The sequence below is a fragment of the Scyliorhinus canicula genome, chromosome 14, assembly GCF_902713615.1.
Source record: "Scyliorhinus canicula chromosome 14, sScyCan1.1, whole genome shotgun sequence".
Lineage (NCBI taxonomy): Eukaryota > Metazoa > Chordata > Chondrichthyes > Carcharhiniformes > Scyliorhinidae > Scyliorhinus > Scyliorhinus canicula.
Genome location: NC_052159.1, coordinates 28,511,522 through 28,536,374, shown reverse-complemented (window position 1 = coordinate 28,536,374; position 24,853 = coordinate 28,511,522). Strand labels below are relative to the sequence as shown.

At 46.2% G+C, this 24,853-nt stretch overlaps 1 protein-coding gene across 3 annotated transcripts in view; it reads left to right on the top strand.

The window, feature by feature from the left end:
• dnajb13 (DnaJ heat shock protein family (Hsp40) member B13) overlaps positions 1 to 24,853 on the top strand; it is a 134,610-nt gene that overhangs the window by 37,886 nt on the left and 71,871 nt on the right. For all 3 annotated transcript variants that reach the window (XM_038818935.1, XM_038818934.1, XM_038818936.1), the window contains 2 exons: positions 8,132 to 8,286; positions 10,888 to 11,001. In XM_038818935.1, the coding sequence (XP_038674863.1) occupies positions 8,132 to 8,286; positions 10,888 to 11,001 (269 nt within the window). The remainder of the gene's footprint in view (positions 1 to 8,131; positions 8,287 to 10,887; positions 11,002 to 24,853) is intronic.

Sequence of the window (24,853 nt, the reverse complement as noted above, 5' to 3'; positions counted from 1 at the left end):
CTAAGCCAGTGCTGATGGAAACCACAGTAGGTAACAGGCTAGTTCCACTCAAAGTGCCCTGTCTCCTTAGGTGACATTAAATAGTTCTTCTAACAGATGAGAGACATTTCAGGGTTTTTTTCTATTTATTGAGGTGAGAAATGTCAGTGTTAATTTTTTTTCTTCACTCTTGCGTTCAGGTTAGTATACCACACAGAAAAGTAAAGTTCTTTTTACTCTGCCCCAACAATGTGCTTAACCTCAATTTCTGAAAGTCAGCCTCTACACCAGTGACAATGGGAGGAATTTAATTCCCTCCCCTCAGGCAAGTTTGGAGGCATTTAATTTAATCAGGCTAAATGGTGCAGGGTGAGAACACCACTGCTTTCCTGCCTCTACCCAAATTAAGTCTGATTAAGCCTAATTAATGCCCACTTAATGGCCTCATCCCACCTTTGTTGGTATTCAATGAGCTGCGGGTGGGGCAGTCACCACCCTGGGAGCCTGAAACGCAAAACTCTGTTGGGTTTGCTCACAGGATCCCAGGGAGAAGGTCTCTCATTATCTACTGGAGCGATCCGGCATTGGAACAAAGGACCTTACAGCCTGCTTTGCCGATCAATAAGATCATGGCTGATCTAGTTGTGGTCTCCACTCCGCTTTCCTATCAACCTCCATAACCTTGGACTCCCTTGTCTATCAAAAATCTATCCAACACTGTCTGAATAAATTCAGTGACTCAGCCTCCACAGTTTACTGGAGAAGAGAATTTCACAGACTAACAAACCTCTGAGAGAAAAGCAAATCTCCAAGGCTGCGTACTTAGCCCCCTACTCTACTCCCTGCACACACACGACTGCCTGTCGAAACTTGGTTCCAACTCCATCTGCAAGTGTGCTGACGATACGACCATAGAAGGCCAGATCTCGAATAACGACGAGTCAGAATACAGGAGGGGAGATAGAGAACCTGGTGGAGTGGTGTAATGACAACAATCTCTCCCTCATTGCCAGCAAAACTAAAGAGCTGGTCATTGACTTCAGGAAGCAAAGTACTGTACACACCCCTGTCAACAACAACGGGGCCGCGGTGGAGATGGTTAGCAGTTTCAAATTCCTAGGGGTGCACATCACCAAAAATCTGTCCTGGTCCACTCACGTCGACGCTATCACCAAGTAAGCACAACAGCGCCTATACTTCCTCAGGAAACTAAGGAAATTCGGCATGTCCACATTAACCCTTACCAACTTTTACAGATGCACCATAGAAAGCATCCTATCGGGCTGCATTACAGCCTGGTATGGCAACTGCTCGGCCCAGGACCGCAAGGAACTTCAGAGAGTCGTGAATACCGCCCAGTCCATCACACGAACCTGCCTCCCATCCATGGACTCCATCTACACCGCCCGCTGCCGGGGGAAAGCGGGCAGCATAATCAAGGATCCCTCCCACCCGGCTTACTCACTTTTCCAACTTCTTCCATCAGGCAGGAGATACAGAAGTCTGAGAACACGCATGAACAGACTCAAAAACAGCTTCTTTCCCACTGTCACCAGACTCCTAAATGATCCTCTTATTGACTGACCTCATTAACATTACACCCTGTATGCTTCATCCGATGCCAATACTTAATTAGTTACATTGTATATCTTGTGTTACCCTATTATGTATTTTCTTGAATTTTGTTTAATTCCCTTTTCTTCCCATGTACTGAATGATCTGTTGAGCTGCTTGCAGAAAAATACTTTTCACTGCACCTCGGTACACGTGACAATAAACAAATCCAATTTAATCCAATTTAAGGGAGACCTCTTCTTCTTGAACTGTGTCTCCAATATCCAGCCTACATGTCCCTTATATGTTTCAATAAGATCACCTCTCAATCTTTTGTTAAAAAAAACATTTTATTAGGGTATTTGTAGTTTTTATAATAATGATAACAGCAACATAAACATGGTACATAAAACAATTCCATTCCTATTCCATTCTTCGCATCCCTAACAGTAAGACAATAGCCGAGCCCCCCCCCCCCCCCAAGATTTATGCCTCTGCTATTTTCATTTTCTCTGAGAAAGTCTGAACGGTTGCCGCCTCCGTACGAATCCTAACATTGACCCTCTCAGGGCAAACTTTATTTTCTAGAGACTGAGAAATCCAGCCATGTCACTAACCCAGGTTTCTAATTTCGGGGGCTTTGAGTCCCTCCGCATTAACAGTATCCGTCTCCGGGATACCATGGAGGCAAAGGCCAAAACGTCAGCCGCTCTCGCCCCCTGGACTCCTGGCTCTTCCGACAGTCCAAAGATCGCCACCCGTGTTTTAAGTACCATGGACATAGCCTTAGCGAAGCTCTGCCAAAACCCTCTAAGCTTTGGGAATGCCCAAAACATGTGGACATGATTTGCTGGACCTCCCGCGCACCTCGCACACCTGTTATCTACCCCAAAAAACTTGCCTATCCGGGCCACCATCATGTGTGCCCGATGGACTACCTTGAATTGTATCAGGCTAAATCTGGCACATGATGAGGATGTGTTAACCCTACTTAAAGCATCCGCCCACAGACCCGCCTCTATTTCCAACTCTCATTCTTCTAAACTCCAATGGGTACTATTAGTGTACTGCTTTTCTATTCTATTCTACACTATATGGCTGACAGTCACTCCCCTGTTCTTTCTTCCCACCCCTCCTTGCACCCCAGCCCAGCCAGCGTACCCCATCCGCCCTTCACTCACTTGTGACCTGGGTTCTTCATTGATGATGGGCCTTTGGTGGGTAAATTACTGAGAGCTACCACTGCTCCTGCAGTGAAGCTAATGAAAATGAGCTCTCGGAGATGGGATTTCTGCCCTGGGTGCCTTGATTGCAGAGAAGACTTGCTACTGCCCACTTAAGTGCCTGACTAGCACGTAATGTGGCCGACCTTCTTCAAATAGACTCTGCAAGGCCCTCAGCAGCTCTCCAGCTGCCGGGCGAGAATCCAGTCGCCTGCATTAACTACCACCATTCCAATTATTTTCGTTGTTTCACTGAAATGAAATGGCCAATTTAGTGCTGAATTATGAACAGTTTAAAAAAATTAATTTCTGTTTGTAAAAATTAATTAATTAACATCCCAAAAGACGATGTTAGGCTCAAAAATAAAAAAGCAACAGTCCCAAATACAAAATACTTCAGATTTGTGATGGAGTTAGTTAGCCTTCCTAGTTATATGATAGGGTGGGTAGAAAACAGGGGTGAGGACTTGACTGGCCTCACCTGGTCTTTCCTATTTCTAATGAAACTGATAGTCAAGTTCCGCACGCATGAGTACGGCATCAATCGGGACCTTGGATTCATGTCTCATTACATTCACCCCCCCACCATCTGGCCTGAGCTTGCGAAATCCTACCAACTGTCCTGGCTTGAGACAATTCACATCCCTTTAACCTGTGATTATCCCTCTCTCCAGTTGCTCTGTCTGGACCTGTAAAGACTTAATTACCTACAAATACGCACATTCAAAGTATCATCTTGCATCATTGACTTTGCCTATATATGTGGTTGTGGAACCCACCTCTTCACTCACCTGATGAAGGAGCAGTGTTTTGAAACAAACTTGTTGAACTTTAACTTGGTGTTGTAAGACTTCTTACTGTGCCCACCCCAGTCCAACGCCAGCATCTCCACATTGTTTCTAATGCAGTAGACATTTCCAAACTTTGCTCCTGCTGCATGCTGCAAATGCCTTCCCAAAAATAGATGTTAATGACAGAGTAGTATCATACATTGCAGTTTCTCTCCTTACCACCATAGCAGCATTACGTGCATGGAATACCAATACTCCTCTTCACTCAACTTGTCAGACAATTGAATTTTTTTAAGCATTAAGTTCATGTTCTGCTGTGTTATTCACATTGCCTGATCCAAATTATTAGATAATTAACATTTTTTAAGTGCTTAAAAATGACTTTGAATGATCAGAAATATAAAGTAGACACCCAGCATTGCCAGGGATGAGGAGACCTATTAAAAATGAAAGTGTAGTGGAGTGAGATAATTCATTGGCAGCTCAGTTTTTAAAAAAAGGTTTGACTTCAATAAATTCACACCTGTCAGGCAGGCAGACATTCTGTCCCTCCATGCTTTCAGTGATACAGCAGCCAAGGGGAAATTCTCAGCCAGACGGTTTGATATTTTAGAAGTGCTATTTCTAAACAGTTTGTTTTGTGCCTTGAAGTAAAACTCTGGAAATGTTAATATTGAACATAATGTGAACACTTTGAATTGAACATATTCCAATTTGAACATAGAGGTGACAATTACATCATTGTGGCTATGCAGATCATGCACTACTGACCTTGACAAAGCTTCTGGGGTCAAGCCACTTTAAATATTTAGAGTGAGCTCCCAGTGTATCTTATCTTCTGTTCTTAAGAAATCCCTCGGAATTGAGGATGATTTATTGCTTCCACATTAAAAATGGCACCTCAGGTGACAGGAATCCAATACATGACCTGTAGTCTCTGTTACTGGTGGGGCAGACGGTGGTTGGAGAAGATGATGGGTGGGGTGCACGGGTTGCCACACGCTCCATTTGCTGGTGGAAGCTTGGCCCCAACTTGCTTTTGATGACAAACTCAATGTGTTCAGCTCCTTCTGAGACACTTTTCCTCCTTCAGGCAGTCTTGGGCCAGGGATTTCCAGGTGTTGGTGGGGATGTTGCATGTTTTCAAGGAGGCTTTGAGGGTATTTTTGAAGTGCTCCAATTAGAGCGCATGTTTCAGGAGTCTCGTGTCAGGCATGCTAACGATGTGGCCCGCCCAGCAGGACTGAAAGAGCGTGGTCAATGTTTCGATGCTGGGGATGTTGTGCTGAGCAAGAACACTGACGTTGGTGCACCGATTCTGCCAGTGGTGTTGCAGCACTGATGGCACTTCTCCAGGGCTTTTGATGTCCACATATCTGAGAGGAGGGTGGATAACACTACCACTCTGTAGACCATGAACTTGGTGCTGAGCCTGAGGTCCTCACCTTCAAACACTTTCTTCCTCAGGCGTCCGACAGCTGTGCTTTCACATTGAAGGCGGTGTTGAACCTCATCATTGATGTCTGCCATTGTTGAAGTGGGCTCCTAAGGTATGGAAAGTGGTCTATGTTGTCCAAGGCCTCGTTATGGATTTTGATAACTGATAGAGGACTCTTGTCTCACAGATATTTAGTATGCTCCCATACCACTCAGTGAAGATGTTGACGATGGCTGGGAGTTCAGAATCTGAGGGTGCGTAGATGCAAGCATTGTCTGTAGTTCAATGACAGATCCCAGACCAGACCCCAACAGTGGCTAGGATACTGGACATAAACCCCAATATTTTGTTTATTTTGTAAGACTGTGCGGAAGGAATACTTCGCTCCAGGAGTGATTGCACAAGAAATAGGGATTTGGTATTTTAGAAAAAAATCTTATTATTAACGCCATATTAAAATCTTTAACATCACAACCAAAAATAGCTCACAACTATCCCTTAAACAATACTACTCAATACAGTAAATACAATACCCTTAATTACTATCTCTATTCTAAAACTTAAATTACCATATGTTTCTAATCCAATTTATCTAAAATCCTGCATTCGTCACACAGGATATGATGACTTTGCATCAGGCGTCGGAGCTTTAACAGATTCCCGCTTACCATGTAGTTTAGCTTCACACCTGAGGGGAGCTTGCTGAGGGCAAGATGGAGCATTGCAGCAAGGAAGATCAAAAAGAGCATCAGTGCAATGACACAGCTTTGCTTGACCCCAGTCTGAATGTGAATTGGGACTGTGGTGGATCTGTTGGTCAGGATCACAGCTTGTATGTCATCATGCAGCTGGCAAGGAATGGTGATTAATCAGTGGGAGCAGCTGAAAATGGAAGAGGACGCTCCATAACCTCTTACAGATGACAATGTAAAAAGCCTTTGTGAGGTTAAAGAAGGCCATGCACAAGGGGTGGTGCTGTTCCCTGCAGTTGTCTTGTGTTTGCTGCACGATGAAAATCATGCCTGTTGTGCCCTTTAGTGGGTGGAATCTGCATTGGGACTCTGTGGGAAGGTCTTCAGCCACAGAGAAGGGGATTAAGGAGAACTCTTGTGATGACCTCGCTTGTTGCCGACGGCAGGGAAATTCCTCTATAGTTATTGCAGTTGGACTTGTCACTTTTCTTGAAAATGATCACGATTTTGTTGTCTCTGAGATCTCCTGGTATGTTCTCCTCCCAGATAAGGAAAACAAGGTTATGCTTTCGTGCCAATAGTGTTTGCCTGCCATGTTTTAGTGCTTCAGTCTTGATTCCATCTGCTTCTGATGCCTTGTTGTTCTTTAGCTATCGGATGGCCTTTTCTACCTCGTTCGGGGTTGGGGTTGTGCTGCGATGGTGGTGGGTAGCATGCTGCAAGATTGAGTCGAGGACATCTCCGTTGAAGACCGAGTCTCTATTAAGGAGGTCGTTGAAGTGCTCCTTCCAGCGGCAGCTGACTACCTCTCTGTTCTTGTTGAGCACCTCCCATCCTTGGCCAACAGTGGGGTCTGGCCTTGGGTGCTTGAGCCGTAGCCTGAGCTAAGGAAATCTTGCGTGTCATGGTTGTTGGCTAACTGCTGGACCTCTTGCACTTTCTCCACCCACTACTTGTTCTTTAGATCAAGGATTTTTTTGCTGGACCTCAGCTTTCAGCCATCTGTAAAGCTGCTATCTCGTTCTTGATGTTTCCTGTTGCTGTTTCAGGTTCAGAAAAACCTTGCACTTACAGCTCATCAGCTCCTGGATCTCCTGATCATTCTCATCAAACCAGTCTTGGTGTTTCCTGGTCAAGTGACCAAACATCTCTTCACAGCTATTGATTATGGTGGCCTTGAGGGCAAACCAGGTACTGTGAACATTCTGTGTCGCTGGCTCACTAAGAGCCGTCAGGTTGGCAGTGAAACACTGCCTAAATAGGGCTCTCTTTAAAGGGTCGGAACAGAGTCTTTTAGTGCCTCAGCATTAATTTTCCTGTGGCATTATTTCTGTTGCCATCGCTGCTTTGCGCCTACATTGATATTGATCACGGCAGATTAGACAGTGGAATGCCCAGCAGTTGTCAGCTCCTGTCATGACACAGGTGATGCACATGTCCTTGCGGTCACTCAAACGATTACATTGCCAAGCAGGTGCCAGTGTACGGAGCAAGGGTGTTGCCATGAGGCCTTGTGCTTGCCTCTCTGATGGAACAAGGTGTTGGTTATGGCAATGCCATGTTCTAGCCATTTTTTCAGGAGTAGGGTACAATTGATGTTGGATTTCCCTATCCCACCTCTGCTAATTATACCTCCCCAGGGGTCTGTATCCTTTCCAACTCTGGCATTGAAGTCACCGCCTGTGACTGGATATCAGGTCTAGATTTCCATCTACTCATTGGGTGTACAGAATCTGCAGAATTCTCTGCTCCATAAATCCGACTTCTATAAATGTCTGACTTAACGTCAGATATTCATCCGGGGAGGGGGCAGGCGACACTGGAAGTAGTGAGGGGTTGGATGTAGGCCTGGCTTGGGTTGGGTGGCTCAGCGTAAATAAAAATCAGACCCTCAAGATAGGTCCATTTGAGAGGTTGGCCATCTGTTGTGAAGTCCCTGTACTTCAGAGGAGATGTCACTGACTTATCAGGTGCATGGGAACTCTGTAAATGCCATCCAACTGTTAGCTGACCCAGGAATGGATGGCTCATCATGGCTTTCCCATCGAGGAAAAAATTGTAATTGTTGCTGCCTTTTTACAGTGAACTGCACTGATACACTGAAAGCACGGAGTGGATTCACAAACACAGCCATGGAGATGGTGTCATCATCACTACCTATATTATGTAGTCATGTCATTAGCTGCCAAGATGAAGTGAATGCATAACTTAAAGTGCCATGGTCATTATCGCATCCAGTTGCCATCTTGCCACCCATCTACAGTATCCATGTTTCACTTACACGTTAAATAATGCAAAGATCTATGTGGCAAGCTGGACTATTTTTACAGGCAATTGGAAAGTGGAGAGAATTTAGCCAGAAACTATCTCAAAAGGTAACATAAGTGTGATGAATACATCTCGCACACTGCCACAGTTGTCTGTTACTGAAGATCACCGCCCTTTACTCTGCAGATTTTTTTGATGTGAAAGGAGAGATAAGCCTGGGATTTGGAGGGCCCCAAGGACGAGGAGCGAAGAAACAAGATCCCCATATCGAAAAGGATCTATATTTGTCTTTGGAAGACTTGTTTCATGGATGTTTGAAGAAGATCAAAATCTCACGCAGGGTAAGTTACTATTATTTCAATAAAATACTCTGAACAGTTGTATCTTTATTTTGTCACATAGATTGGGATTGGAAATTTTGAAGGGAAATGGATCCAGTGAATTGAACCATAGAACTCTTGCTACTGTCTGAATGAGATGCACTAACTCAGAATTGATCCAAATTACAACCTCAGATCTTCTGGCATGTATGATTTGGTGTTGCAATAGGTGGGACATTTATTCACTGAATCATTGAGTGAGGAAGGTTATTTTTTATGACTACTAAAAGAAAATTATAATGCTGGTATTAAGTTATTACCAATCGGATGATTTTTACCAGAAATTAAAATATTTCAGTTGTTACATGTGATGGTAGCACACATTGATGCTCCTCATTTATCTTTGCCAAGGAGTACATGGTACATGGTATGTAGTACAGAGGTACATGGATCTGAACGACAGACCAAGTTCCTGGTCTTAGCTGTACACTTCCCAACACAGTCCAGAGGGTAGCATTTTGGATTTGAAACTCAGGGCATTTTTCACTTCTCTAAGAAGTTAATGGTAGGTTCCCATTTGCAGCTTGGTGGAGATCAGCAGACGCGCAAACATTCCCAGTGTCTATATCTCCAGCCACTTGACTAGCAGAAGACCAACAAAAAAACTGTGGCATTTATTACACACTCCAAGGGCAACAGTGTATTTGATATTGGTCTAAAAAAGATAGATTTGACTTTTAAAGGCAATGTTAAATTTATGACTTGAATATTCATGAGAACAAAAAGGGCCTCTCTAGCTGAACCAAAATGGCACAGGTTCCCTGATTCTGGAAGCCCCGTCCCTGCACCTAGCTCACACCATTTTTGCCAGGAAAGTTGAACGGTTGCAGGTTTTAGTTTGCACAGTGAATACTGGGTGAGTTGGCATGGACGATGTAAGTGCAAAAGGTGGTGGGCAGGGGGCCTGGATGGTTCATGGTGGTAGTTACAAATGCAAAGTGCGGCTGCATTTAACCAGATCCAATTTTTGTCAGTGGAATGTTCAAAACACAACTCGTGGGCTTTAATCCAGTGCGGAAAAGATTTAAAGCTGCTAGAGTTATTCGGAGAGGTAGGGCCTCATTTTGTAGAGGTAAGGTGCCCTATGGGAATAATAAAGTGCCCTTTAACAGAGGTAAGATGCCCTTTAGGATTTATAAGAGTAGACATGAATGTGTGTAAAAATTGGATAAACTGAACTGTCTAACTTATCAGGGAATTTAAATCTCCTGCCCTTTAATTTTAAAAAACCCTGCAATTAAAAAAAATACAGTTCCTGCAATTTCATTCTGTCTGTTGACAAAAGTCCTCAGGGTTATAATTATAGGATTAGTGCTGCATGACTGATTCCACAACCTATCATTAGTACAATGGGTTGTTAGTCAGTTCATAATTTGATTGACAGCTCCAAGTGGTTATAACATCTTTGATGTTGGGCTCTAAGCACAAATCTGTGTTTTCATAAGGAAATAAATACTTGCTTAAAATGTTTGCTTTCATAAGGAATTAAGTAGTTAAAGAAATTTAAATGTACTGAATGGGTTTTTAAGAATGCGTTTTTAAAAATTAAGTCTTTAATAGACAATAAGAACTTTTATTTTATTTCATGTCAACATGGCCCCTAAAGCGCCCGTGGTGAATACTGGGTGAGCTGGCATGGAGGGTGTAGGAGCATAAGGTGGTAAGTTGGAGTCATGGGTTGGCATGAATACGCACTAAGTTGGTAATGGGGTTATAAAGGACCATGGGGGTGGGTATAGGGTCATAGGTTGGCATGGGGGTTATGGAGGGCCATGGTTTGGATTAAGGAATGTAGGTTAGCAGGGTTGATGATATGAGGAGCCATGAGGGGATGGGTGGGGTGCATGAGTTTTTTATTGTTTTATTATTTTTTTAATATAAATTTAGAGTCCCCAATTAATTTTTGTCCAATTAAGGGGAAATTTAGCATGGTCAATCCACCTAGCCTGCACATCTTTGGGTTGAGGGGGCGAAACCCACGCAAACATGAGGAGAATGTACAAATTCCACACGGACAGTGACCCAGAGCCGGGATCGAACCTGGGACCTCGGCTCCGTGAGGCAGCAGTGCTAACCACCGTGCTGCCCTCATTTTTATTGCTTTTCTTACAAGTCTCATCATCAGCACTGAGACGGGCCTTTCATGCAGCCCGATACCATATCAAGCAGCCCTTGTGGCTGCCCCCAAACTCTTTCTGTAGGCGGTGGGCCCGATATCTCTTAACACCTGCCCTCCACTGAACACAAATTAGAATATTCAGGGCACTTTCTCCTAAATTAGGCTTGCAGAGTTGGGATTTTTTCCCAATTCTGCGCTCCCAACTCCAGATCGAAAATTTGACCCACAACATTATTTTGTTAATATTATTGGTGCATGAAGAAGATCAAAATTTCACTCAGTGTGTGGTACCATTATAGGAGCTACTATGAATATTATAGTTGTATTTTTATCTCATTACAAAGATTTTGATTGGAAATCTGCAGGTGAGTGGCTCTGGTGAATCTAACTAGATATATAAAGTGTTTAATGAGAATTCCTCAATTCTGTTATCTTTTAATCAGACTATGAATGAAGATGGGCACACTTCAAGCATTAAGGATAAAATCCTGACCATTCAAGTTAAACAAGGCTGGAAACCGGGAACCAAGATCACATTCCCAAAAGAAGGAGACCAGGTACAGTTTGTGCGACAACTCTTAATTTAATCCTCAGAATATAGGTTGTTTTTAAATTCATTTTACGGGATGTGGGCTTCATTGGCTAGGCCAGTATTTGTTGCTCATTCTTAATTGCCCTTGAGAAGATGGTGGGACCTGGGACTTCGATGTTGTGGCCATTTTGGAGACATGGATAGAGCATGGACAGGAATGGTTGTTGCAGGTTCCGGGGTTTAGATATTTCAGTAAGCTCAGGGAAGGTGGTAAAAGAGGGGGAGGGGTGGCATTGTTAGTCAAGGACAGTATTACGGTGGCAGAAAGGACGTTTGATGAGGACTCGTCTACTGAGGTAGTATGGGCTGAGGTAAGAAACAGGAAAGGAGAGGTCACCCTGTTGGGAGTTTTCTCTAGGCCTCCGAAAAGTTCCAGAGATGTAGAGGAAAGGATTGCAAAGATGATTCTGGATAGGAGTGAAAGTAACAGGGTAGTTGTTATGTGGGACTTTAACTTTCCAAATATTGACTGGAAACGCTATAGTTCGAATACTTTAGATGGGTCTGTTTTTGTCCAATGTGTGCAGAAGGGTTTCCTGACACAGTATGTAGATAGGCCAACAAGAGGCGGGGCCACATTGGATTTGGTACTGGGTAATGAACCAGGACAGGTGTTAGATTTGGAGGTAGGTGAGCACTTTGATGATAGTGATCACAATTCTGTTACGTTTACTTTAGCTGGAAAGGGATAGGCATATACCGCAGGGCAAGAGTTAAAGCTGGGAGAAAGGCAATTATGATGCGATGAGGCAAGACTTAGGATGCATAGGATGGGGAAGGAAACTGCAGGGGATGGGCACAGTTGAAATGTGGAGCTCGTTCAAGGAACAGCTACTGCGTGTCCTTGATAAGTATGTACCTGTCAAGCAGGGAGGAAGTGGTTGAGCGAGGGAACCGTGGTTTACTAAAGTAGTTGAATCACTTGTCAAGAGAAAGAAGGAAGCTTATGTAAAGATGATGCATGAAGGTTCAGTTAGCGCGCTCGAGAGTTACAAGTTAGCTAGGAAGGACCTAAAGAGAGAGCTAAGAAGAGCCAGGAGGGGACATGAGAAGTCTTTGGCAGGTAGGATCAAGGATAACCCTAAAGCTTTCTATAGATATATTAGGAATAAAAAAATAACTAGGGTAAGAGTAGGGCCAGTCAAGGACAGTAGTGGGAAGTTGTGCGTAGAGTCCGAGGAGATAGCAGAGGTGTTAAATGAATATTTTTTGTCAGTATTCACACAGGAAAAAGACAATGTTGTCGAGGAGAATACTGAGATACAGACTACTAGACTAGAAGATTTGAGGTTCATAAGGAGGAGGTGTTAGCAATTCTGGAAAGTGTGAAATAGATAAGTCCCCTGGGCCAGATGGGATTTATGTTAGGATTCTCTGGGAAGCTAGGGAGGAGATTGCTGAGCCTTTGGCTTTGATCTGTACGTTGTCATTGTCTACAGGAATAGTGCTAGAAGACTGGAGGATAGCAAATGTTGTCCCCTTGTTCAAGAAGGGGAGTAGAGACAACCCTGGTAACTATAGACCAGTGAGCCTTACTTCTGTTGTGGGCAAAGTCTTGGAAAGGTTTATAAGAGATAGGATTTATAATCATCTGGAAAGGAATCATTTGATTAGGGATAGTCAACACGGTTTTGTGAAGGGTAGGTCGTGCCTCACAAACGTTATTGAGTTCTTTGAGAAGGTGACCAAACAGGTGGACGAGGGTAAAGCAGTTGATGTGGTGTATATGGATTACAGTAAAGCGTTTGATAAGGTTCCCTACGGTAGACTATTGCAGAAAATACGGAGGCATGGGATTCAGGGTGATTTAGCAGTTTGGATCAGAAATTGGCTAGCTGTAAGAAGACAGAGGGTGGTGGTTGATGGGAAATGTTCAGCCTGGTGTTCAGTTACTAGTGGTGTACCACAAGGATCTGTTTTGGGGCCACTGCTGTTTGTCATTTTTATAAATGACCTGGAGGAGGGCGTAGAAGGATATGCGAGTAAATTTGCAGATGACACTAAAGTTGGTGGAGTTGTGGACAATGCGGAAGGATGTTGCAGGTTACAGAGGGACACAGATAAGCTGCAGAGCTGGGCTGAGAGGTGGCTGGTTTAGCTCACTGGGCTAAATCGCTGGCTTTTACCAAGCAGGCCAGCAGCACGGTTCGATTCCTGTACCAGCCTTCCCGGATAGGCGCCGGAATGTGGCGACTTGGGGCTTTTCACAGTAACTTCATTGAAGCCTACTCGTGACAATAAGCGATTTTCATTTCAAATGGAGTTTAATGCAGAAAAGTGTGAGGTGATTCATTATGGAAGGACTAACAGGGATACAGAGTGCTGGGCTAATGGCAAGATTCTTGGTAGTGTGGATGAGCAGAGAGATCTCGGTGTCCATGTACATAGATCCCTGAAAGTTGCCACCCAGGTTGATAGGGTTGTTAAGAAGGCGTACGGTGTGTTAGCTTTTAATTGGTAGAGGGATTGAGTTTCGGAGCCATGAGGTCACGTTGCAGCTGTACAAACTCTGGTGCGGCCGCATTTGGAGCATTGCGTGCAGTCCTGGTCGCCGCATTATAGGAAGGATGCGGAAGCATTGGAAAGGGTGCAGAGGAGATTTACAAGGATGTTGCCTGGTATGGAGGGAAGATCTTATGAGGAAAGGCTGAGGGACTTATGGCTGTTTTCGTTAGAAAGAAGAAGATTAAGAGGTGACTTAATTGAGGCATACAAGATGATCGGAGGATTAGATAGGGTGGACAGTGAGAGCCTTTTTCCTTGGATGGTGATGGCTAGCACGAGGGGACATAGCTTTAAATTGAGGGGAGGTAGATATAGGACAGATGTCAGAGGTAGGTTCTTTACTCAGAGAGTAGTAAGGGCGTGGAATGCCCTGCCTGCAACAGTAGTGGACTCGCCAACCTTAAGGGCATTTAAATGGTCATTGGATAAACATATGGATGATAAGGGACTAGTGTAGATGGGCCTTTGACGGCATGGGTTTCACAGGTCGACGCAACATCGAGGGCCAAAAGGTCTGTACTGCGCTGTAATATTCTATGTTCTATGTGGTGAGCAGCCTTCAATGGTACACCCATTGTGCTAATAGGGAGGGAGTTCCAGGATTTTGATCCAGTGACAGTGAAGGAGCGGCGATATATTTCAAAGTCAGGCTGGTGAGTGACTTGGAGGGAAACTTCCAGGTAGTGATGTTCCTATGTACCTGCTGCCCTTGTCCTTCTAGATGGTCATGGCCATGGGTTTGTAAAGTGCTGCCTAAGGAGCTCCTGCAGTGCATCTTGTAGACGGTATAAACTGCTGCGACAGTGCGTTGAAGGTGGAGGAAGTGTAGGATATCTTATTTAATCTTCTAACGAGAATCGATGGACTGATTCTCCACCGCACCACGCCACGTTTCTGTTTCACCGTACTGGCGGATGCTCCGTTACGCAGGCCGGTCAATGGGGTTTCCCATTGTGGGGCAGCCCCATGCCGTCAGGAAACTCCCGGGCTTCCGGCAAAACGGAATATACCACCAGCGAAGAATACAGCTCGATAGATTTTAAAAATACAACTTTATTGCTAATTATTCACTTGAATAAGAACTGAATCAAAACTTAGAAATGAAATATCAAACAATACATATAAGGGTCAAACATATGCAAAAAAGCATTAAACATAAAAGCATAAAGAAATCACTTTAACACAAACAAACAGATAGATGATTCAAGAATTCAGGAAGGCAGGAATTTAGGAATGAGTTATTGACCACGAGGTCTTACTCTTAAGGGAATCCTTGTCTATGGTTTAGTCCCTCATTTATTCTCCTTGGTTTCTAATTCTCAGCTGAGACCTCCTGGTTCGTTTAAATAGATGTCTGTTACTTAGAGGACAATTTATTAATTAAACTTTGGCCATTACTTATGATTGACTGGTATCCATCAGGAATAATTCAGTGTCTACATGCGCCGCCTTACAAGAATAGGATTCTCACCCCACAGCTAGCCATCGACCTTGTTGTAACTAATTATTTGATACATTCCTAGTACTAAATGCACTGAAATACAATGGTCTATTCATTATATGGAACAGTCATTGGAATAATGTTTAAATTCCCACAGACACGACCCTGAAGTTCAATAGTTAATTCAATATCTGAAACAATGACTATCTTTTCTCAGTCATGTCATTTTGAATAATTCCACTCTTTTAGCTATGCAGTCAATCAGTACCTAAAAACATCAATGAATCAATAAGTCCATAATCTACCAGGAAGTAAATGTTTGTGGAAGGGGTTCCAATCAAGTGGGCTGCTTTGCCCTGGATGGTTTCGAGCTACTTGAGAGTTTTTGGAACTGCACTCATCCAGGCATGTGGGGAGTATTCCATCACACTTCTGACTTGTGCTATGTAAGTGGTGGACAGGTTTCGGGGAGTCAGGAGGTGAGTTACTTGTTGCAGAATTCATAGCCTCTAACCTGCTCTTGTAGCCACAATATTTATATGGCTGGTCCAGTTCAGTTGATGGTCAGTGGTAACCCCCAGGATGTTGATAGTGGGGTGTCAGTGATGGTAATGCCATTGAATATCAAGGGGCTCTGGTTTGATATTCTCTCATTGGAGATAGTCATTGCCTGGCACTTGTGAGGTGTGAATGTCTGTGTGTTCTCCCTGTGTCTGTGTGGGTTTCCTCCAGGTGTTCTGGTTTCCTCCCAGAGGTCTTGTTTAGGTGAATTCGACATTCTGAATTCTCCCTTAGTGTGGTGAATCATAATAGCATAATTCACACTGTTATCACACATGTTGTACCATGCCTCTGTAAGCTCGGCACACGAGCAGTTGCGCGGCTCTGCCCCTAGGGGGAGGTGTACTGGGAATGTAAGGAAGTTTGTACTGGGCTCCACCCTTGGCTCCGCCCATGACTCATCCCCCCCACTGGTTGTATAAAGCTTGGCAGTCGGAGCCTGCCTGCCAGTTCATCTAGAGTTCACCTCGTCACAGGCAGGCTCTGTTGTAAGACGATTAAAACCACTGTTCACTTCTAAACACATGTTGCGTGAATTGATGGTCTCATCAATTTAATCATCTTAAGAAACAGTAAGGAACGACTATGGAATCAACCCTCAAGCCTGATCGACTGGAACTCGACCAACAGGATGCAGAGGCGAAATAAATCTTTTCACGTTTGCTCCGATGTTTTAAGGCCTATCCGGCTGAAGCAAGCACCCCAGAAACGACGGAGGAGCAGAAACTCAGCCTACTGCACGCAAGGGTGAGCCATCGTATATCTACTCAGTTAAATTGTACCGGCTCATATACAGAGGCCCTGGCCCTACTCGACAAAATGTACGTGAGGCCCGTCAATGAGGTCTACGCGCGTCGCGTTTTTACAACTCGCCGCCAGCGCCCCACAGAATCGCTAGAAGAATTTCTAAGAGACTTAAAAGCCTTATCCCGGGACTGTAATTACCAGGCAGTAAATGCTGCTGAACATAGAGAACTTGCTGTCCGCGATGTCTTTATTGCAGGCCTCAGATCGAATTACGTGCGCCAGCGACTGCTGGAGAAAGGGGCTCAAAATTTAGAAGAAACTGTTGAACTCGCTACAACTATGGAGGTCTCGTTTCGTAGCCTCACCTTGTTTTCTGCGGACTCCGCGACCCCGTCATGGGCCCCCGACCAGCGACTGCCACAGGCCTGCGCCGCGCGGCCGCCCAGCCACCATGCTGCCCCAGCCTGCCACTTTTGTGGCCAGTCCCAGCACCCGCGGCAGCACTGGCCGGCCCGCAACGCGACCTGCGGCAGCTGCGGGCGAAAAGGTCACTACGCCAGAGTGTGTCTGGCAAGGAAGGCCCCAGCCCCTAACCCTCCCGCGGCACAAAGCTACCGCTCTCCAGGCTCGCAGGCCCCGGAACGCTGTGGCCTAAACCCCGACTCCGCCCCCGCCCACCACTTGCGATTCATGGGGGCCGCCATCTTGGCGGACCCCTACCACGCGGCCGACCACGTGCGACTCATGGGGGCCGCCATCTTGGACGGCATCTTCGTCGCCGCCCGCCATGTGCGATTCACGGGGGCGGCCATCTTGGGCTCCATCCTCTCCAAACTTAGAAAATTTGATTGAAGACTGTGACCTCAGCGGGCATTCATCGCGGGACCACCCCAGCGCAGCCGACCGAGCTGCCGCTGACCCGCAACTCAACGCAGTTACACTGGACCAATCGCGCCCAAAACATCTCCACAACTCTATGACGACGGTCCAAATCAACGAGTACAGTACACTGTGCCTTTTCGACTCCGGGAGCACCGAGAGCTTCGTACACCCAGATCTGGTAAGATGCTGTTCACTCCCTGTTTTTCCTGCACGGCAAACTATCTCCCTCGCTTCGGGTTCCCACTCTGTCCACATCCAAGGACGCACCCTCGCGACTCCAAAGATCCAAGGCGCTAGTTACTCTAATTTTCAACTATACGTCCTGCCCGAACTCTGCGCCCCACTCTTACTGGGACTCGATTTTCAGTGCAATCTCAAGAGTCTCACCCTCAGCTTTGGCGGACCTCTACCCCCACTCACTTTCTGCAGCCTAGCCACGTTGCAAATCCCCCCCACTCCTCTCTTTGCCAATCTCAGTCCGGACTGTAAACCCGTAGCCACTCGCAGCAGGCGGTACAGCTACAGGACAGGGTGTTCATTCGAACCGAGGTCCGGAGGCTCCTACGTGAGGGGATCATAGAGGCCAATAACAGTCCCTGGAGAGCTCAGGTGGTGGTCGTCAAGACCGGGGAAAAATTCCGCATGGTCGTAGACTATAGTCAGACTATTAATCGGTTTACGCTCCTCGATGCGTACCCCCTCCCCAGGATTGCAGACATGGTGAATCAGATAGCCCAGTATCGGATTTTCTCCACAGTGGATCTGAAGTCTGCATACCACTAGCTCCCTATCCGCCCGGAAGACTGCCACTTCACGGCGTTCGAGGCTGATGGCCACCTCTTCCACTTCCTCTGGGTTCCCTTTGTCGTCACAAATGGGGTCTCGGTGTTCCAACGAGCAATGGACCGAATGGTGGACCAGTATGGGCTGCGGGCCACGTTTCCGTACTTGGATAACGTCACCATCTGCGGCTATGACCAGCAGGACCACGATGCCAACCTCAATCAATTTCTCCAGACGGCCCAGAAGCTTAATCTCACGTCCAACAAGGAGAAATGCGTTTTCCGCACAACCAGACTAGCCATCCTCGGCTATGTCGTGGAAAACGGAGTCCTGGGCCCCGACCCGGACCGTATGCCCCCACTTAGAACTCCCTCTCCCTCATTGTCCCAGGGCCCTTAAACGGTGCCTGGGGTTCTTTTCATATTATGCCCAGTGGGTCCGTCAATATGCGGACAAAGCCTGCCCACTCTTTAAGGCCACACTTTTTCCCCTGTCAGCTGAGGCCCGTCAGGCCTTCAACTGCATCAAGGAAGACATCGCCAAAGCGGCCATGCGGGCGGTGGATGAATCCGTCCCTTTCCAGGTTGAGAGCGATGTTGCAGCCACATTAAATCAGGCAGGGAGACCAGTCGCATTTTTCTCCCGGACCCTCTCCGCTTCGGAATTTCGACACTCCTCGGTCGAAAAGGAAGCACAAGCCATTGTGGAGGCTATTCGTCACTGGAGGCACTACCTCGCAGGTAGAAGGTTCACCCTCATCACCGACCAAAGATCAGTTGCCTTCATGTTTGACAACTCGCAAAGGGGCAAAATTAAAAATGAAAAAATTCTGAGGTGGAGGATCGAGCTCTCCACCTACAAATACGATATTATGTATTGACCGGGGAAGCTCAACGAGCCCCCAGATGCCCTGTCCCGCGGCACGTGCACCAGCACACAGAGCGACCGCTTAAAAGCCATCCACAATGACCTCTGCCACCCGGGGGTCACCCGGCTCGCCCACTACATTAAAGCCAGTAATCTGCCATTCTCCACTGAGGAGGTAAAAGCCGTCACCAGGGATTGCCCGATCTGCGCGGAGTGCAAACCGCACATCCCTTTGAATGCCTCGCTATCGATTTCAAAGGGCCACTCCCCTCGACTAACCGGAATGTGTACTTCCTAAATGTCATCGACGAGCTCTCCCGATTCCCTGTTGCTATCCCGTGCCCAACATGACCTCCCACACAGTCATTAGGGCCCTGCATAGCATCTTCACCCTGTTTGGTTTTCCCAGCTATGTACAAAGCGACCGGGGTACGTCCTTCATGAGCGACAAGCTGCGTCAGTACCTGCTCGACAAGGGCATCGCCTCGAGCAGGACTACCAGCTATAATTCCAGGGGGAACGGGCAGGTGGAGAGGGAGAATGCGACGGTCTGGAATCCGTCCTACTGACCCTCCGGTCCAGGAATCTCTCGATCTCCCATTGGCAAGAAGTCCTCCCAGACGCGCTCCACGCTATGAGGTCCCTCTTGTGTACCGCCACCAATCAGACCCCTCACGGGCGGCTCTTTATCTTTTCCAGGGGCACTACCACGGGGGTTTCGCTCCCGGCATGGTTGAAGACACCGGGCCCAGTGCTCCTCAGGAAGCACGTCAGGGCACACAAAAATGACCCGCTTGTGGAAAAAGTGCTCCTACTACACTCGAACCCCCAATACGCCTTCATAGAGTTCCCTGACGGCCGTCAGGACACCGTATCCCTCCGGGACCTAGTGCCTGCAGGATCAAACCCCACCACTACCATCGCCGAGGTACCCCTCACACTCCATCCCACCCAACTCGCAGCGCCGCACGCCCCCGCGCCTACCAGTTCGCTACACATGTTCCGCGCGCCCGCACCCGCAAGCTCCCAGCACCCCCACTCCCCAGTCGAACCAGACGGGTACGGAGCTCGGACAGAATCACCCCCGGAGTCCGCCATCGTACCCCAACCGACCGTGATCATCCAGCCACCAGAAGAGACTGCAACCCCGGTGCTCCGCCGATCACAACGGACAACTCGACCACCGGACAGGCTCAATCTGTAAACCATCACCCCCGCTGGACTTGATTTGTTTACATGGGGTGAATGTGGTGAATCATAATAGCATAATTCACACTGTTATCACGCATGTTGTCCCATGCCTCTGTAAGCTCGGCACACGAGCAGTTGCGCGGCTCTGCCCCTAGGGGGAGGTGTACTGGGAATGTACGGAAGTTTGTACTGGGCTCCACCCTTGGCTCCGCCCATGACTCCTCCCCCCTACTGGTTGTATAAAGCTTGGCAGTCGGAGCCTGCCTGCCAGTTCATCTAGAGTTCATCTCGTCACAGGCAGGCTCTGTTGTAAGACGATTAAAACCATTGTTCACTTCTAACCACGTGTCGCGTGAATTGATGGTCTCATCACTTAGTATCATAGAATTTACAGTGCAGAAGGAGGCCATTCGGCCCATCGAGTCTGCACCAGCCCTTACAAAGAGCAACCCACTTAAGCCCACGTACCTACCCTATCCACGCAACCCAGCAACCCCCACTTAACCTTTTTGGACACTAAGGGCAATTTAGCATGGCCAATCCATCTAACCCGCACATCTTTGGACTGAAAATTGAAAATCGCTTATTGTCACAAGTAGGCTTCAAATGGAGTTACTGTGAAAATCCCCTAGTCGCCACATTCCGGCACCTGTTCGGGGAGGGTGGTAGGGAATTGAACCCGTGCTGCTGGCCTGCCTTGGTCTGCTTTAAAAGCCAGCCATTTAGCCCTGTGTTAAACCAGCCCCTGAGGTGACATGAACTCTAACAACCACAACCATCTTCCTTTGTGATAGGTATGTCTCCAATCTTTAATAAGGATAGGTGGAGTCTACACCAAGTAAAGTAAAGAAACGTAGCTTTATTTACAACACGACACATATACTGACCGGTAGATCCCTACCGGGTTCCTGTTCTGGTTGATGCCTTATTGGCTGACCTTTTATACAGAATTTAAATGAGATCCCCCAATCCTCGTGGGCGAGCTCGTACTCCGTAAGAACTACGGAAAAGATCATCATTCCCACCCCATAGGCACCGTGTGGGCTATTGCACAACCAGTGGAGAGTTTTCGTCCTGATTTACATTTACTCCAGTTTTGCTAGGGCTCCTTGATGCGCAACTCAGTTAAATGCTGCCTTGATGTCAACAGCAGTCAATCTCACCTCACCTATGGAGTTCAACTCTTCTGTCCATGTTTGAGCCAACACTGTAATGAGGTCAGGAGCTGAGTGACCCTGGCGGAGCCCAAACTGAGCATCAGTGAGTAGGTTATTGCTGAGTAAATGCCACTTGATATTATTGTTGATGAGCCCTTCCGTCACTTTACTGATGTTTGAGAGTAGACTGATAGGGCATTAATAGGTCAGGTTGGATATGTACAGGGCATACCTGAGCAGTTTTCCACATTGCCAGGTAAAATGCCAGTGTTGTAGCTGTAGCGGAACAGCTTGGCTAGAGGTGTGGCAAGTTCTGGAGTACAGGCCTTCAGTACTAATGCTGGAATATTTTCAGGGCCCATAGTCTTTGCAGTATCCAGTGCCTTCAGCTGTTTCTTGATATCACATGGGGTGAATAGAATTGGCTTAAGACCGACATTTGTGATGCTGGGGAGCTCTGGAGGATACAGAGATGGATCATCCATTCGGCACTTCTGGATGAAGATTATTGTGAATGCTTCAGCTTTGTCTTTTGCTTGGCTCCCCCATCATTGAGGTTGGGAATATTTGCAGAGCCTCCTCCTTCAGTGAGTTGTTTAATTGACCACCATGATGACTGGATGCGGCAGAACTTCAGAGCTTCAATCTGATCCGTTGTTTATAGGATCGCTTAGTTCTGTCTATCACTTGCTGCTTGTGTTGTTTGGCATGCAAGTAGACCTGTGTTGTAGCTTCACCAAGTTAGCACCTAATTTTTCAGTACAGCCGGTCAGCTCCTGGCATGCCCTCTTGCGCTCTTCATTGAAGCAGGGTGGATACCCTAGCTTGTTGGTAATGGTAGAATGGAGGATATGCTGGGCTATGAGGTTACAGATTGTGACTGAGCACAATGCTACTGCTGCTGATGGCCCACAGTGCTTCATGGATGCCCAGTCTTGAGTTGCTAGATCTGTTCTGAATCTATCCCATTTAGCACGATGGTAGCGCCACACAACAGAAAGTTGGAGGATATCCTCTACTGGACTGGACTTCACCTCCCCAAGGTATCATCGCGTTAAATTTATACTGCATTGCCCACAAGGCCATTATATCCTTCTGAAGATGTGGTGCCCAGAACTGCTCTCAGTATTTTTGGTGTAGTCTAACTGTGGCTTTGTATTCCTGAAGTATACATTCTATGTCTTTGCATTCTAGTCCTGTGGATATAAAACCAGCATTTCATTAGCCTTTTTAATAATCATCTGTTAATGACATTTTGATAACCCACATACCAAACCTTAAGTACCCTGTCCTATGCCTGTTTGGTTGTTATTGATTGAAGGGGTGCTGAGGAAGCAGACATGCTGTTGGAGGACAACACAACACTTACTGCCCCCACTGTCACTGCTATGACCATGGAGCTTTGGTTCAGCACTTTCTTTGCTTTCAGGTGGGCAGCCTGCAAATGATGAATGACACAATTAAAGCCCCTAACATTTCACCTATTGATATTCTGGGATTGGCTGCATGCATGCTGAAAGCGGACTCTCCACACTTTTATCCGTGGTGGAGGCCACCTGCCTCTCCAAGGCAGAGTAGAAGTTTGAACTCAGATTCTCCTTGTCAGCCATCTGAGCTTCCACCAATTCATTGTCTCGAGTTGTGACAAGCCAGCTGCTGTGTTCCGGATGTGGCAAAATCCCTCAAGCCAGACTTCAGAGTATTGATGCTTTGGGAGTTGTCTCCATGCAGGTGGGAAGAGTACTCTCCATAATTTCAGCCATGGTCCTGAATCTCCTTGATATGCCTTTCAATACTTGATATAGCTGCTTGTGCAAACCAAGCAGTTTTCTTTTCATTACTAGATCCCTGAAGTCTATACCTCTGTCATCCTTAGAAGAGGTAAGAGAGGACATTGCCTTCCGTTGAGCTGTCTTCTAACTTGTTTCTACCACCAGTACCTACGACTGCAGAATTTGCACAGTTTTAGTGAACGCTGAGAACAATGTTTTTAAAAAAATAAATGCATTTTCATCAATGGTTTCTGTTTACACCCACAGAAAACCAACGTTTGAGTCCTCCAAGGATCAAATTTTGGTTCTCCTTCTTTCTATCATCAAGGAAGAAATAGCGAGGCATCTGGATGGAAATTTTCCCATTGGGCAGACGCAGCATGGGTTTCATAAAGGGCAGGTCATGCCTAACTAATTTAGTGGAATTTTTTGAGGACATTACCAGTGTAGTAGATGACGGGGAACCAATGGATGTGGTATATCTGGATTTCAAGAAAGCTTTTGACAAGGTGCCACACAGAAGGTTGCTGCATAGGATAAAGACGCATGGCATTAAGGGTAAACTAGTAGCATGGATAGAGGATTGGTTCATTAATAGAAAGCAAAGAGTGGGGATTAATGGGTATTTCTCTGGTTTGCAATCAGTAGTTCGTGGTGTCCCTCAGGGATCATTGTTGGGCCCACAATTGTTCACAATTTACATAGATGATTTGGAGTTGGGGACCAAGTGCAATGTGTCCAAGTTTGCAGACGACACTAAGATGAGTGGTAAAGCAAAAAGTGCAGAGGATAACGGAAGTCTGCAGAGGGATTTGGAAAGTGAATGGGCTAGGGTCTGGCAGATGGAATACAATGTTGACAAATGTGAGGTTCTCCATTTTGGTAGGAATAACAGCAAAAGTGATTATTATTTAAATGATAAAATATTAAAACATGCTGCTGTGCAGAGAGACCTGGGTGTGCTAGTGCATGAGTCGCAAAACGTTGGTTTACAGGTGCAACAGGTGATTAAGAAAGCAAATGGAGTTTTGTCCTTCATTGCTAGAGGGATGGAGTTTAAGACTAGGGAGGTTATGCTGAAATTGTATAAGGTGTTAGTGAGGCCACACCTGGAGTATTGTGTTCAGGTTTGGTCTTGTTACCTGAGAAAGGATGTACTGGCGCTGGAGGGTGTACAGAGGAGATTCACTAGGTTAATCCCAGAGCTGAAGGGGTTGGATTATGAGGAGAGGTTGAGTAGACTGGAACTGTACTCGTTGGAATTTAGAAGGATGAGGGGGGATCTTATAGAAAAATATAAAATTATGAAGGGAATAGATAGGATAGGTTAGGGCAGGTTGTTTCCACTGGCTCGTGAAAGCAGAACTAGGGGGCATAGCCTCAAAATAAGGGGAAGTAGATTTAGGACTGAGTTTAGGAGGAACTTCTTCACCCAAAGGGTTGTGAATCTATGGAATTCCTTGCCCAGTGAAGCAGTTGAGGCTCCTTCATTAAATGTTTTTAAGATAAAGATAGATAGTTTTTTGAAGAATAAAGGGATTAAGGGTTATGGTGTTCGGGCCGGAAAGTGGAGCTGAGTTCACAAAAGATCAGCCATGAATGGTGGAGCAGGTTTGAGGAGCCAAAAGGCCTACTCCTGCTCCTAGTTCTTATGTTCTTATGTTCTGATGTGCATACTGCCCTTCAGGGTCCCTTCCAAATTTATATGCTAACATCAAGTTTCACCTGTCCACCCTGTATTGATTTCCCATTCCCTCTATACTGTCAGTCCAATATCACAGCTCTGAATAGGTCAAACTTTACTCCCCAGATTAGCTCAAAGCCTTGACATTCTGTTTGATCCTGACCTGAGATGCAAACACTCATTCGTATCCATGAGCAAGACTGCCCTACCTCCAAACAGACTTCCCC